General features: G+C 37.2%; 1 protein-coding gene across 1 annotated transcript in view; it reads right to left on the bottom strand.

The window, feature by feature from the left end:
• Nucleotides 1-15683, bottom strand: part of LOC109260284 (fibronectin type III domain containing protein 3C1-like) — a 92032-nt gene extending 76349 nt beyond the window's left edge. Inside the window, exons 1-7 of the mRNA XM_053891351.1 lie at nt 15572-15683; nt 14144-14266; nt 11345-11420; nt 9734-9810; nt 2140-2398; nt 662-1558; nt 101-153 (exon numbers count right to left, since the gene is read on the bottom strand). Of these exons, the coding sequence (XP_053747326.1) occupies nt 101-153; nt 662-1558; nt 2140-2398; nt 9734-9810; nt 11345-11420; nt 14144-14266; nt 15572-15652 (1566 nt within the window). The 5' untranslated portion in view covers nt 15653-15683. The remainder of the gene's footprint in view (nt 1-100; nt 154-661; nt 1559-2139; nt 2399-9733; nt 9811-11344; nt 11421-14143; nt 14267-15571) is intronic.
• Nucleotides 15684-17304: the final 1621 nt, after the last annotated feature.

The raw sequence follows: 17304 nt of genomic DNA, 5'->3' as shown, positions 1-17304 counted from the left end.
AATTAAAACTTTACTAGAGAAAAATATCAGTGAACTTGCACATTTTAGAGTGAAAAGGTAAATTAAAAGGAATGCTTAAAGTTTCAGTTTAGTTACTTACTATAGGTTTCTCAATGCTGAAACAGCATGACTTTCCACGTTCTGTTATGCATTCTAAAAGAAAACACCCCAAAATAAAATATTACATTGGCAAAAACAAGAGAAAGAAGTTAGATATCTATCATCCAACTACAAATACATCATCACCAGGGGAACCACTAAACACCTGGTAGCAATTTACATTAAAGTTTTAAAAGAAGAGAGCAGTGTAAAGTGTATATTATTAAACAAACTCCAACAAAAGACAGAGTTCCCAATTTAAATGAAATAATGTGAATTACAACTATAAAATAATCTGCAATGTTTCACTGGAAGGCAACTAGAAAAAAATTATGTGGTGTGCATATAAGATACATGACACATTTTGCATGAGGATAGTCATTTCTCCATGATTTAAAAAGGAATCTCAACTGTGGTTTCATTAAGAATTTAGATTTAGGGATACAAAGAAGACAAGAGGAAATGAAAATAGAGAATGGCACCTAAATATTTAAGACGTGCTGAGATTCCTAAACATTAGGATGTTTATTCATTGGCAACAAAATTAAACTCTTGACCTTACCTTTTTCTGCAGCATTTGATGATGCTTTGTTTTGTTTTCCATCTGGTTTCTGCTTGATGTCTCTACTTCTTGTAGCACTCCATTTCTTTCCATGGCTAGTCTCAACATGAGCACTGACGGTGTTGGAAATGCTGGCAGCATTGGAAGCAGTGAGATCACTGTCAATGGCCGAAGTGCTGGGAGCACTTTCAGAGTTGGGAGTGCTGGGAACACTTTTAGAGATGGGAGTGCTGGGAGCACTTTCAGAGATGGGAGTGTTAGAAGCATGGCCAGAAATGGAAGGGCTTGGAGTGCTGTCAATAGGTGATGGTTTGGGAGTGCTGTCAGAAGTGGAAGCTGTGGGGACATAATTAGTGCTGGAAGGGTTTGGAACACTATCAATTGTGGAAGGAAGAGCACTGTCTGTAGTGGGAGTACTAGGGACATGGTCAGTGGAAGAATTGCTAGGAGTATTATCAGCAATGTTAGTGCTTGGAGGGTTGTCAACAGTGTAAGCACTGAGAGTATTGTCAGCCGTGTAGGTGTTCTGAGCATTGTTTACAGTGTACATACTTGGACCATTGTCCACAGTGAAAGTGCTTGAAGTGTTGTCTACAGTGTAGGCACTTGATGTATTGTCAACAGTGTAGGTTTGTGTAGTATTTTCCACAGCGTAGGTGCTTAAGGTATTGTCAACAGTGTAGGTAATTGGAGCATAGTCCACAGTGTAAGTGCTTGGAGTAGGAGGAATACTGGAGAAATCATTGGTTTTGTTCACAAGCAAAGAGGTGTTGTTAACCATATAGCTATTGTGTACGCCACCTTGACATTCTCCCAGATTTTTCTTCATATGTTCTTCCATTTTAGCAGCCCTTTCATCAAACTGGTTATAATTTGCTCTTCCATGGGAATAAGTTTCTAAAAGAGACAATGGACTACTGCTTAATAATTATAATTACCTATCTCAGGGTCTTTTTAATATATTCCTCAAACCAGCAAAAAAACACTGATAAGCCATGTTTAGCTTTTCAAATTTTCCCTATTTTCCTGTAATACAGATATTAGGTATGTGTGTGTGTGTTTCTATAATGTTTTGATATGTACAGAAAGAAAACATGAGCAAATACAGATAGTGTTTTCCCAGGGAATATCTCCACTTCCAAATTTTAAGGTTCTAAGATGATTGTAATGTTGACCCTTCAGTGTCTTTTTTATTCCCACTGCATGAAATTAATAATCAAAACATTCTTTTATAAATTTCCGGTATGATTATATTGACCCAATTAGTAAAAATAAATATCATAAATCACGTGTTATATCAAAGTACAAAAAATTTATAGAAAATTATGTTTATGAGCATTTTATCTAAGATAGAAACCAGTACTTATTTTTATCAATCTAATATACATGCATGAAATGCAATCATTCCCAAAACTTTCCCAAAGCTGTTAATTTTAACAAACTCAAAATATTTCCTGTTTAAGAAAATTATATACTACCTTGTTGCTCGTGGTATATAACTGTTGCTGGTGGTGGTAGCGGTGGTGGTGGCAGCTGCTGTGGCATAGGCTCTTTGATGTAAGGTGGTGGAAATTCCCCTTGAGTTGGGGGATGCATAAGTTGAGCACATTGTGGATATATAGGAGAGGATGGTGTAATGAAGTGTGGTAATTGTTGTATAGGAGCAGGCATGGTTGTGTGATAGTCAGATGTCTGAGGCACAATGATAATTTTGCGAATACCATTTTCTTCCACCACCTAAGTTGGAAGACAGAACCATATAAACATATTGGAATTAATAAAAGTTGGCATTTTTCTACTAAGTGTTAGATTTATATCCTGTGGTCTTAATTTAGAAAACCTAAGGGATCAAAAAGTAATAATGAAGTGAAACTATATCAAGCAGAAGATAATTCTTTCTTGTCTCCACAACCATAGCTTTCAAAAAGGTAATTTTTTTGACAATAGATAATATATTGACATGGTTTAAAACCGTAAAGTATAAAAAACTATATATGAATAAATTCCCTCCTAAACCTTATCTACTCCCCCAATAGATAATGATTGTTCTTAGTTTCTTATGAATCCTTCCAGAATTTGTCTATACAAGCAAGAATACAGGTTGTTATTTTCCTCCTTTTTATGGCATAAGAGGTAGCATAATTTGCACTATTACCATCTGTACATTGCTTTTTACACTTAGCAATATATTCTAAAGATCTTTTTATATCAGTACATTGCTTTTTACACTTAGCAATATATCTTAAAGATCTTTCTATATCAGTACATAGAACTTCTCCACATTTTTTCACAGCTGCATAGTACTCCATTATGTGGATGTCCTCCATTATACACAGTTCTCCATTAACAAGCACGAGTTGTTTCCAACCTTCTGAGATTATAAAGAATATTGTAATGAATAGTCTTGTACATTTATTATTCCAAATTTATAAAAAAAAATCTGTAGGATAAATTCCTCAAAATGGAATTGCTAGGTGAAAAAGTATATGCATTTGTATTTTTGTTAGGTATTGTTGAAATAGATAATTCCATTTAGAATCAAACCATATTGGGGGGTTCCGGAAGATGGCGGCGTAGGAGGACGCTGGGCTCACCGCGCGTCCTGCTGATCACTTAGATTCCACCTACACCTGCCTAAAGAACCCAGAAAACCGCCAGAGGATTAGCAGAACGGAGTCTCTGGAGCCAAGAGCAGACGAGAGACCCACGGAAGAGGGTAGGAAGGGCGGCGAGGCGGAGCGCGCTCCACGGACTGGCGGGAGGGAGCCGGGGCGGAGGGGCGGCTCGCCGGCCAAGCAGAGCCCCCGAGTCTGGCTGGCAAAAGTGGAGGGGCCGGGCGGACTGTGTTCCGACAGCAAGCGCGACTCAGCGTCTGGGAGGTCATAAGTTAACAGCTCTGCTCAGAAAGCGGGAAGGCTGGAGGACAAAGGGAGGGAGAGCTGCTGAGCCCCCGGACGGCAGAGCTCAGCTTGGCGGGGAACAAAGGCGCTCACCAGCGCCATCTCCCCTGCCCACCCCCCAGCCAAAATCCCAAAGGGAACCAGTTCCTGCCAAGGAACTTGCTCGCTCCGCGCAAACACCCAACTCTGTGCTTCTGCGGAGCCAAACCTCCGGCAGCGGATCTGACTCCCTCCCGCTGCCACAGGGCCCCTCCTGAAGTGGATCACCTAAGGAGAAGCGAGCTAAGCCTGCCCCTACAGCCCCCGTGCACCTTGCCTGCCCACCCCAGCTAATACACCAGATCCCCAGCAACACAAGCCTGGCAGTGTGCAAGTAGCCCAGACGGGCCACGCCACCCCACAGTGAATCCCGCCCCTAGGAGAGGGGAAGAGAAGGCACACACCAGTCTGACTGTGGCCCCAGCGGTGGGCTGGGGGCAGACATCAGGTCGGACTGCGGCCCCGCCCACCAACTCCAGTTATACACCACAGCACAGGGGAAGTGCTCTGCAGGTCCTCACCACTCCAGGGACTATCCAAAATGACCAAACGGAAGAATTCCCCTCAGAAGAATCTCCAGGAAATAACAACAGCTAATGAACTGATCAAAAAGGATTTAAATAATATAACAGAAAGTGAATTTAGAATAATAGTCATAAAATTAATCGCTGGGCTTGAAAACAGTATACAGGACAGCAGAGAATCTCTTGCCACAGAGATCAAGGGACTAAGGAACAGTCATGAGGAGCTGAAAAACGCTTTAAACGAAATGCAAAACAAAATGGAAACCACGACGGCTCGGCTTGAAGAGGCAGAGGAGAGAATAGGTGAACTAGAAGATAAAGTTATGGAGAAAGAGGAAGCTGAAAGAAAGAGAGATAAAAAAATCCAGGAGTATGAGGGGAAAATTAGAGAACTAAGTGATACACTAAAAAAAAATAATATACGCATAATTGGTATCCCAGAGGAGGAAGAGAGAGGGAAAGGTGCTGAAGGGGTACTTGAAGAAATTATAGCTGAGAACTTCCCTGAACTGGGGAAGGAAAAAGGCATTGAAATCCAAGAGGCACAGAGAACTCCCTTCAGACGTAACTTGAATCGATCTTCTGCACGACATATCATAGTGAAACTGGCAAAATACAAGGATAAAGAGAAAATTCTGAAAGCAGCAAGGGATAAACGTGCCCTCACATATAAAGGGAGACCTATAAGACTCGTGACTGATCTCTCCTTTGAAACTTGGCAGGCCAGAAAGGCTTGGCACGATATCTACAGTGTGCTAAACAGAAAAAATATGCAGCTGAGAATCCTTTATCCAGCAAGTCTGTCATTTAGAATAGAAGGAGAGATAAAGGTCTTCCCAAACAAACAAAAACTGAAGGAATTTGTCACCACGAAACCAGCCCTACAAGAGATCCTAAGGGGGATCCTGTGAGACAAAGTACCAGAGACATCACTACAAGCATAAAACATACAGATCACAATGACTCTAAACCCGTATCTTTCTATAATAACACTGAATGTAAATGGATTAAATGCGCCAACCAAAAGACATAGGGTATCAGAATGGATAAAAAAACAAGACCCATCTATTTGCTGTCTACAAGAGACTCATCTTAGATCTGAGGACACCTTTAGATTGAGAGTGAGGGGATGGAGAACTATTTATCATGCTCCTGGAAGCCAAAAGAAAGCTGGAGTAGCCATACTTATATCAGACAAACTAGACTTTAAATTAAAGGCTGTAACAAGAGATGAAGAAGGGCATTATATAATAATCACAGGGTCTATCCATCAGGAAGAGCTAACTATTATAAATGTCTATGCGCCAAATACCGGAGCCCCCAGATACATAAAACAATTACTCATAAACATAAGCAACCTTATTGATAAGAATGTGGTCATTGCAGGGGACTTTAACACCCCACTTACAGAAATGGATAGATCATCTAGACACACAGTCAATAAAGAAACAAGGGCCCTGAATGACACATTGGATCAGATGGACTTGACAGATATATTTAGAACTCTGCATCCCAAAGCAACAGAATATACTTTCTTCTCGAGTGCACATGGAACATTCTCCAAGATAGATCATATACTGGGTCACAAAACAGCCCTTCATAAGTTTACAAGAATTGAAATTATACCATGCATACTTTCAGACCACAATGCTATGAAGCTTGAAATCAACCACAGGAAAAAGTCTGGAAAACCTCCAAAAGCATGGAGGTTAAAGAACACCCTACTAACGAATGAGTGGGTCAACCAGGCAATTAGAGAAGAAATTAAAACATATATGGAAACAAACGAAAATGAAAATACAACAATCCAAACGCTTTGGGACGCAGCGAAGGCAGTCCTGAGAGGAAAATACATTGCAATCCAGGCCTATCTCAAGAAACAAGAAAAATCCCAAATACAAAATCTAACAGCACACCTAAAGGAAATAGAAGCAGAACAGCAAAGGCAGCCTAAACCCAGCAGAAGAAGAGAAATAATAAAGACCAGAGCAGAAATAAACATATAGAATCTAAAAAAACTGTAGAGCAGATCAACGAAACCAAGAGTTGGTTTTTTGAAAAAATAAACAAAATTGACAAACCTCTAGCCAGGCTTCTCAAAAAGAAAAGGGAGATGACCCAAATAGATAAAATCATGAATGAAAATGGAATGATTACAACCAATCCCTCAGAGATACAAACAATTATCAGGGAATACTATGAAAAATTATATGCCAGCAAATTGGACAACCTGGAAGAAATGGACAAATTCCTAAACACCCACACTCTTCCAAAACTCAATCAGGAGGAAATAGAAAGCTTGAACAGACCCATAACCAGCGAAGAAATTGAATCGGTTATCAAAAATCTCCCAACAAATAAGAGTCCAGGACCAGATGGCTTCCCAGGGGAGTTCTACCAGACATTTAAAGCAGAGATAATACCTATCCTTCTCAAGCTATTCCAAGAAATAGAAAGGGAAGGAAAACTTCCAGACTCATTCTATGAAGCCAGTATTACTTTGATTCCTAAACCAGACAGAGACCCAGTAAAAAAAGAGAACTACAGGCCAATATCCCTGATGAATATGGATGCAAAAATTCTTAATAAGATACTAGCAAATCGAATTCAACAGCATATAAAAAGAATTATTCACCATGATCAAGTGGGATTCATTCCTGGGATGCAGGGCTGGTTCAACATTCGCAAATCAGTCAACGTGATACATCACATTAACAAAAAAAAAGAGAAGAACCATATGATCCTGTCAATCGATGCAGAAAAGGCCTTTGACAAAATCCAGCACCCTTTCTTAATAAAAACCCTTGAGAAAGTCGGGATAGAAGGAACATACTTAAAGATCATAAAGGCCATTTATGAAAAGCCCACAGCTAACATCATCCTCAACGGGGAAAAACTGAGAGCTTTTTCCCTGAGATCAGGAACACGACAGGGATGCCCACTGTCACCGCTGCTGTTTAATATAGTGCTGGAAGTTCTAGCATCAGCAATCAGACAACAAAAGGAAATCAAAGGCATCAAAATTGGCAAAGATGAAGTCAAGCTTTCGCTTTTTGCAGATGACATGATATTATACATGGAAAATCCGATAGACTCCACCAAAAGTCTGCTAGAACTGATACATGAATTCAGCAAAGTTGCAGGATACAAAATCAATGTGCAGAAATCAGTTGCATTCTTATACACTAACAATAAAGCAACAGAAAGACAAATGAAGAAACTGATCCCATTCACAATTGCACCAAGAAGCATAAAATACCTAGGAATAAATCTAACCAAAGATGTAAAAGATCTGTATGCTGAAAACTATAGAAAGCTTATGCAGGTAATTGAAGAAGATATAAAGAAATGGAAAACCAATCCGTGCTCATGGATTGGAAGAATAAATATTGTCAAAATGTCAATACTACCCAAAGCTATCTACACATTCAATGCAATCCCAATCAAAATTGCACCAGCATTCTTCTCGAAAGTAGAACAAGCAATCCTAAAATTCATATGGAACCACAAAAGGCCCCGAATAGCCAAAGTAATTTTGAAGAAGAAGACCAAAGCGGGAGGCATCACAATCCCAGACTTTAGCCTCTACTGCAAAGCTGTAATCATCAAGACAGCATGGTATTGGCATAAAAACAGACACATAGACCAATGGAATAGAATAGAAACCCCAGAACTAGACCCACAAACATATGGCCAACTCATCTTTGACAAAGCAGGAAAGAACATCCAATGGAAAAAAGACAGTCTCTTTAACAAATGGTGCTGGGAGAATTGGACAGCAACATGCAGAAGGTTGAAACTAGACCACTTTCTCACACCATTCACAAAAATAAACTCAAAATGGATAAAGGATCTGAATGTGAGACAGGAAACCATCAAAACCTTAGAGGAGAAAGCAGGAAAAGACCTCTCTGACCTCAGCCGTAGCAATCTCTTACTCAGCACATCCCCAAAGGCAAGGGAATTAAAAGCAAAAGTGAATTACTGGGACGTTATGAAGATAAAAAGCTTCTGCACAGCAAAGGAAACAACCAACAAAACTAAAAGGCAACCAACGGAATGGGAAAAGATATTTGCAAATGACACATCGGACAAAGGGCTAGTATCCAAAATCTATAAAGAGCTCATCAAACTCCACACCCGAAAAACAAATAACCCAGTGAAGAAATGGGCAGAAAACATGAATAGACACTTCTCTAAAGAAGACATCCGGATGGCCAACAGGCACATGAAAAGATGTTCAACGTCGCTCCTTATCAGGGAATTACAAATGAAAACCACACTCAGATACCACCTCACGCCAGTCAGAGTGGCCAAAATGAAGAAATCAGGAGACTATAGATGCTGGAGAGGATGTGGAGAAACGGGAACCCTCTTGCACTGTTCGTGGGAATGCAAATTGGTGCAGCCGCTCTGGAAAGCAGTGTGGAGGTTCCTCAGAAAATTAAAAATAGACCTACCCTATGACTCAGCAATAGCACTGCTAGGAATTTATCCAAGGGATACAGGAGTACTGATGCATAGGGGCACTTGTACCCCAATGTTGATAGCAGCACTCTCAACAATAGCCAAATTATGGAAAGAGCCTAAATGTCCATCAACTGATGAATGGATAAAGAAATTGTGGTTTATTTACACAATGGAATACTACGTGGCAATGAGAAAAAATGAAATATGGCCTTTTGTAGCAACGTGGATGGAACTGGAGAGTGTGATGCTAAGTGAAATAAGCCATACAGAGAAAGACAGATACCATATGGTTTCACTCTTATGTGGATCCTGAGAAACTTAACAGAAACCCATGGGGGTGGGGAAGAAAAAAAAAAAAAGAGGTTAGAGTGGGAGAAAGCCAAAGCATAACAGACTGTTAAAAACTAAGAGCAAACTGATGGTTGATGGGGGGTGGGAGGGAGGGCAGGGTGGGTGATGGTTATTGAGGAGGGCACCTTTTGGGATGAGCACTGGGTGTTGTATGGAAACCAATTTGACAGTAAATTTCATATATTAAAAAAAAGATGACTATTTAAATAACAACAAAAAAAATAGAATCAAACCATATTGACTTAAGCATGTTTTTGATTTCCACAGCTGTGCAAAAGAAACAGACACATTTTCAATTATAAAGTTCTGAGGCCATGGAGTATCTTGTTAATATCTATAGAAGCCAAACATCCTTTTCTATTTAAGTGTTTAGTAAATATTTGAGGAATTTACAGAAAGTGTCCTTTGTTGTCTAGCATCTGTGAATGAAATACTACTGAACTGAAAATACAGATTTTAGGGACTAAAGCCTACATACTATCAGAAGCCATTACTGCAGCAATTGTAATAGATAATTAAGATTGGTTAAGGTACTCAGAAACAAAAACCAATAGAGGATAAATAAATGTGAAGAGATATAAATTCGTTAGATGAATAAGGAATTATTTACAAGACAGTCTAAGGGAGATTTGGTTAAGCATCACTGCAATTGCTTTTTAGCAACGATGATAACAATAAAATGAACAACTAAATAGTATTCCAGAAGTTCTCGTATCATATAGTGACACAAAAATAACTGTTGAATGATGCCTTAGTGCTAAATATTAAATTAAAACATACTAGTATACCTGAGACATGTAACCAGGAGGAAGATATATTGGTGGCAAAGTGCCACTTGGTGACATTAGAGGTACATCAGCGGGTCCTAAAAGAGAATTATTATTAATAAATTCTTTAATAACTTTAAACAAAGTCCATTTAACTTTTCACAGTGAAAACCAGCTGCAAACTTTAACAACAGCCAGCCATTTTGAAAGTGCAATTTGTTTACTTGCAAATGAGACTAGGTATGAATGTAGATGAATCAATGCAAATTCATCCAAATGATGGAAAATAAAGCACATAATGTGGATTGGGTAAAATTTATATTATAAAAATGTTGGCAAATTTTACTGCTAATAAAAATGAACTATCAGCTTTCCAGTATAATTGTACTTTTACTTATGTATATATTGAGTAATAGTTTTACTCTCAACCATAAAATATATTTCAAATAGTGATGTTACATTATAAAATTTAAATTTTAAGCTTTTCAGTGATAATAGTAAAGTGAAATAGTTTTTAGAAAACAGAGTAATATAGAGAAGGACCCAATACTACTCATGTGATACCCTACTTCTATACTAGGTATTCTTACCGTCTTATACATACAATTGCAAAGGAACTAAAAATCAGACATAGAATGGAAACTTTCATGAGTCATCATTATTTTATTTGAAATTATTATAATTAATGTTTAGTTTAAATAATATATGTGGCTTTCAAGTCATAGGATGGCAATTTATTTTTAATAATGGGGAAAATAATAAATATTAGTTTGCAATAAACTTTATATAGCAGCCATGTGGAATCCATTGCTAAATGAGAATGTTTAGAAAATTTTTTGAGACATAACTCTAAAGCACTTCAGGATACAAAATAATGGCATAAGAACAGAAACAGTCATCACAATTTGAAATAATACTAAATCTTGTAGTACATAAATATTAATTTCATATTGCTGTGGAATCAATTCTATATGTATATTTATACATATATAGCAAATTAATATGCATATATAAATAATTTACCCCCTTATTGTATATTGTTATATTTTGCATATCTAGTATAGTGCTGGAACATGATAGGCACTAAAGAAATATTTGAATGTATGAATGAATCAGCTCTCCGAAGGCCTCATAATCACCTCCAATAAGAGCATAGTCTAAAACTATCGGTGGCCATCAATATATTCCAAATGTGAAATTTTTCAAATGGAATTCTTGACTTAATCTTCAATTTAAAAAAGTATCTTACATGAAGATTTCTAGTAAGACTAGCTCTGTTTGTTCTATTGATACTATGCTCCTGTGAGGACTATATAAATTTAAGAGCATTCCAGGGTCCCTGGGTGGCTCAGTCGGTTAAGCATCCGACTTCAGCTCAGGTCATGATCTCATGGTCCATGAGTTAGAGCCCCACGTCGAGGTCTGTGCTGACAGCTTAGAGCCTGGAGCCTGCTTCAGATTCTGTGTCCCCCTCTCTCTGCACCTTCCCTGCTTGCACTCTGCCTCTCTCTCTCAAAAATAAATACACATTAAATTTAAGAGCATTCCATCTGGCTCCAACAGGAAAGGATGCTAATTACTAGTAATCTATTTGCTTTTAAGTAACACAAACCTGATTATACTTTTACTGACCTTGGATATTCTGAATATTCCCATCATCAGACTTGAGGGTGAGGGTTTCCCCAGGGTTAACTTGCACCAATATAATCTAGAAATAAACCATTATTTGATGACATACTTTTCTGTTAATCTATGAAAAATCATTATTGTAATTCTTAAAAGTTTTTATCTAAATTGCAGTTAGTTAACATAAAGTGTAATATTAGTTTTAGCTGTACAATTTAGTTATTCAACACTTGCATACAACACCTAGTGCTAATCACAAGAGTGTACTCCTTAATCCTCATCACCTATTTAACCCATCTCCCCAGACCCCTCCCCTGTGCTAATCACTAGTTGGTTCTCTACAGTTAAGAGTCTATTTCTTGGTTTCTCTCTCTCTTTTTCTTTGCTCATTTGTTTTGTTTCTTAAATTCCATGTATGAGTGAAATAATATGGTATTTGTCTTTCTCTGATTGACTTATTTCACCTTAGCATAATTCTCTCTAGCTCTGCCCATGCCATTGCAAATGGAAAAACTTCATTATTTTTTATAGCTGAATAATATTCCATCGTATAGATATACCACATCTTATTTATCCATTCATCAGTCAGTGGACATTTGGACTGTTTCCATGATTTGGGTATTGTAGATAATGCTGCTATAAACATCAGAATGCACATATATCTTCAAATTAGTATTTTTATATCCTTTGGATAAATACCTAGCAATGTAATTTGTGGATCATAATGTAGTTCTTTTTTTTTAACTTTTTGAGGAACAAGACAGGGATATCCATTCTCACCATTCTTTTTTAACCCTAGCCTTGGAAATCCTAGCCACAGCAATAAGACAACAGAAAGAAATAAAAGGCATCCAAATCAGCAAAGAAGAATTCAATTTCTTCTTTTTGTAGATGACATGATATTCTATGTAGAAAACCCCCCAAAAATCCATCAAAAAATTCCTAGAACTCATACGCAAATTTAGTAAAGTCACACAATACAAAATCACATCAAAATACAGAAATATGTTGCACTTCTATACATCAGTAATGAAGCAACAGAAAGAGAAATCAAGGAATCAATCACATTACAATTGCACAAAAAAACCGTAAGATACCTAGGAATAAGCCTAACCAAAGAGGTAAATGACTTGTGGTCTGAACTCTATAAAACTCTGATGAAAGAAACTGAAGATGGCACAAAGAAATGGAAAAACATTCCATGTTCATGGATTGGAAGAACAAATTTGTGTAAATGACTATACTACCCAAAGCAATCTACACATTTAATTCAATCCCTATCAAAATACCAACAGCATTTTTCACAGAGCTAGAACAAACAATCCTAAATTTGTATGAAACCAGAAAAGACCCTGAGAAGCCAAAGCAACATTGAAAAAGAAAAGCAAAGCTGGAGGCATCACGATTCCAGACTTCAAGTTCTATTACAAAACTAGTGATCAGGACAGTATGGTACTGGCACAGAAACAGTCACATAGATCAATAGAACAGAATAGAAAGCCCAGAAAGAAACCTACATCTATATTGTCAATTAATCCTTGGTGAAGCAGGAAAGAATATCCAATGCAAAAATGGCTCTTCAACAAATGGTGTTGGGAAAACTAGACAGCAACGTGCAAAAGAATGAAACTGGACCACTTTCTTACACTGTACACACACATAAATTCAAAATGGATGAAAGACCTAAATGTGATGAAGCCATCAAAATCCTAGAGAGTAATATGGACAGCAATCTTTTTGACATTAGGCACACAGCAACTTACTTGATATATCTCCTGAGGCAAGGGAAACAAAAGCAAAAATAAACTATTGGGGCCTCATGAAGATAAAAAGCTTCTGTACAGCAAAGGAAACAATCAACAGAACTAAAAGACAACCTATGGAATGGCAGAAGATATTTGCAAATGACGTATCTGATCAAGGGTTAGTATCCAAAATGTATAAAGAACTTATAAAACTCAACACTCAAAAAACAAATAATTCAGTTAAAAAATTGACAGGAAAAGACATATCATATGTTTTCACTCATATGTGGATCTTGAGAAACTTAACAGAAGACCATGGGGGAAGGGAAGGGGAAAAAATAGTTACAAACAGAGAGGGAGGGAGGCAAACCATAAAGAGACTCTTAAATACAGAGAACAAACTGAGGGTTCATGGGGGTGGGGAGAGGGGAAAGCAGGTGATGGGCACTGGGGAGGGCGCTTGTTAGAATGAGCACTGGGTGTTGTATGTAAGCCAGTTTGACAATAAATTATATTTAAAAAATGGGCAGGAGACATGAATAGATATTTTTCCAAAGAAGACATCTAGATTGCCAACAGACACATGAAAAGATGCTCAACGTCATTCATCATCAGGGAAATACAAATCAAAACTGTAATGAGTTATCACCTCACACCTGTTAGAATGGCTAAAATTAACAACACACAAAAAAAACAGGTGTTGGTGAGGATGTGGAGAAAGTGTAACTCTCTTCCACTGTTGGTGGGAATGCAAACTGGTGCAGCCACTCTGGAAAACAGTATGGAGGTTCATTATTTTTATTTTGAGAAATATTCAGACTCACTAATTATTGAAGTTTTGAAATGCTCAAGAAGAAGAGTACAATTGGATCAATGGGGACTTAGGAGAAATTCAATATCCCTAAGTAATGGGTCCTTTCCCACCCAAGTGAAACTTAATAAAGTCATAGAAAATAGGTGCATTGACATGGAAAGACCAACACCCACTCTCCAGTAAAAAACCCTGCAAAAAAAGAAAAACAGAAAACAAAATTTGTCTGATGGTAAAATTCAGACATACTTGTTGTATCCAGTATTGTGGACAAGAAGTCCATCTTGTATATCTCTTGGGATGAGTCATCATTTGTGAATAATTTGTAGTATACTGTGTTCCAACAGTCGTGTCCAGATGATAATTCTCCATCTAGTAAAAAAGGACTTTTAATTTCAATATGGTCATTTTTATCTCAGTTCCTTTTGATACGGTGATGTCAAGCCAATGTATAAGCCAGAAGTACAATTATTTACTTTTTTTGAACTCCAAAGAAAAGTTAAGTGATCTTTTCACATTGTGTATGTAGATAAGACTTTTCTTGAATAGATTTTAAAAAATTATTTTATATTTTATTTTAGAGGGAGGGAGAGAGAGAGTCCCAAGCAGGCGCCACACCCAGGGAGGAGCCCAGTGCAGGGTTTGATCCCACGACCTCAGGATTGTGACATGAGCTGAAATCAAGAGTCAGAAGCTCAAGTGACTCAGCCACCCACGTGCCCCTTGAATAGGTTGCTTTAAATGAATAAATGTTAGGGGCCCCTGGGTGGCTCAGTGGGCTAAGTGCCTGACTTCAGCTCATGATATTGCAGTTCATGGTTCTGAGCTCTATGTCGGGCTCTGTGCTGACAGCTCAGAGCCTGGAGCCTGCTTCAGATTCTTGTCTCCTTCTTTCTCTGCCCCTCTCCCACTCACGCTCTGTCTCTGTCTCTCTCTTTAAAAAATAAACATTAAAAAAATTTAAGTGAATAATTGTCAAATGTAAACCACACTCTTTCTTTCTTGAAACCAGTCCTGTAGGTAGAAGTCATTGCAGCTCAAAATGTAACTTTTAAATATTAGAAAGTTGAACTCACAGCTGTGAATGAGTATGAAAAAAGTTTAGTCTGCTTTGGAGTCATGTTTTTAAATTTCTTAAAATATTTATTCATTTTGAGAGAAAGAGACACACAGACCGTGGGTGGGGGGAGTGGCAGAGAGAGAGGAAGACACAGAAACCAAAGCAGGCTCCAGGTTCTGAGCTGTCAGTACAGAGCCCGATGTGGGTCTCGAACCCGTGAACCGCAATATCATGACCTGAGCTGAAGTCGGATGCTTAACCGACTGAGCCACCCAGGTGCCCTAGAGTCATATTTTTAAACTATTCTTCAGAAGATACTGTCTGTGGATAGTATAAACTTTCAACACCAGGAGTTTTGAGCTGATCGAGGGAGACTGAAAAAACAGCTAAAGCAACCTAAAAAGAGGTTATATGTGGCCTAAGGTAATGTTAAATGTCTCTAAAAGGATTTTAAAGGGTCTACAAGTAAGATTAATCAATGTTGGTGAAAAGACTGGAAACTTGTGAACTAAATGACCAAACATAAAAATGACACACTTTTTCTAAATAAAAGCCAATACTGGATTCAAGAAAAAATTGTCCAGTTATAATGAAAAATTAAGCAAAACTATCCTTACCTGTTGCATGGAGTCTCCATTGATAACTGGAACTATAGGAGGTATTTCAGTAAGAGTAGGTGCAAGTCCATGTTCAGCCATGTCTAAAAAGATTGACTTTTACAGTAAGTGATGTTTCTAAAAGTGAAAGATTAAACAAATTAAGTCAAAGTAGTGATTTTAAATGACAAAACCTGATGAAATAGTCCTTGGCAAAGCCATTTTAGATAACTTTTCTCTCCGAAAATGTTTACTTAACTGATATTGTTTTATGGAAACATTTCAAAATAATCATTGATTTTCACAAATAAAAATATATGAAATATAGAGTGCACAGATTTGTTCACTCTTCACTCATGAAAACAAGTGAAGATAGCTCTATTTCACAGTGTGAAGAATGGTCTAGTTAAACAAGTCATTCGTCATTTGATCGACTCAGATCAAGTTTGGTTAATTTCCAATCTATGATGTTAACGGTCAAATAAGACTATATGGATTAGAAGGCTGTAAGAATTAACTAGATCCTATTAAAAAGGATAGGAACATAGCTATTTACCTTAACTTAGATACTAAAACCAAATATCTTAAGCATAATGTAAAGCTTCAAACCCAAACCTTTAAACTTAAAATACTTTCCAGATTCAAATACTTCATGTGTAGATGGCTACAAGTGATAAAATATAGTAGATTAGTCCAGATTCTTGATTCCATAAACCCTTGGACAAAAATCAGAAAGAAAAATATGATTCTTTTGAAGGTGGAGAAAGAGGCTACTCAAGAGAGAACCTCTTGGAGCTAGGCAAGTCTTCCAAATGAAGTGTACTGTTGTGTTTCACAAATCCTTGGTAACACTGATGTAAAAGAATGTTCACTATGTCATAATTCTAGTCACTACTTACATCATTTCCTTACCAAGTTTTTTATACAGTATTAGGATACTTTTTGCTTGGAAATACAACTTTTTATAAATGAGAGACTCTTAATTTTTTTTGAAAGGAAAAGTGTTGGGATTCATAAAGAATCATGGGGCATATCCAGCAGGAAAATGTGTATGTCCTTCTAGGATATGGATGTAGGGAATAGCTATGGACTTAATTTTCTTTTGAAATTACTCAACAGTGGAAAGCACTTTAGGCTAACTTAAATCTCTCTTGTATTACCACAAAATTTGTTTCACTTATGGCAAAAGTCACTGTTCTCCAGCTCATTCTAATGACTTGACTGATCAAGATTTGAAACAACTCACAATGACATTTTTAAAATAGAGACTATGGCAACAAACTCTTTGCATGTGTATGTGTATATATACCCTCCCATCCCTTAACCTATTCATTTTCATCAGAATTTCCAATAATTGGTGCACATGATATGTCATATTAATAGAGTTTGCTGCTTCATCTCTTTATCTTTTCTATAGTTGGGCACCAAAAGATCTAGAATTAATTTAATCATTGATTCAATCTTGGGTGACATCCATACATCAACAGATTCAAAATGGACAGTCTGAGGTAGATAACTATACTTGAGTAAAAATTGAGAAGGGAGTTTTAATTGTTTTGAAACTAAAATTAGTTGGTATATTCCTTAACATATAAATGTTTTATAAATTCCTATTAACAAGTTAACATTATATATAATTAAGTGTCCAATTTAGAGAAATTGTTTTTAGTATTTCAGTTTTACAGGTTAAATGATGTTGGTTTAAAATTTTTTTAAAGTATATTATTTATTGTCAGAGAGATCAAGCTAGTGGG

This window comes from Panthera pardus, unplaced genomic scaffold (genome assembly GCF_024362965.1).
Source record: "Panthera pardus isolate Hobbes unplaced genomic scaffold, ASM2436296v1 HiC_scaffold_27, whole genome shotgun sequence".
Taxonomy (NCBI): Eukaryota; Metazoa; Chordata; class Mammalia; order Carnivora; family Felidae; genus Panthera; species Panthera pardus.
The sequence above is the reverse complement of the archived record's forward strand: the minus strand, read 5'-3'. Positions and strand labels throughout refer to the sequence as shown.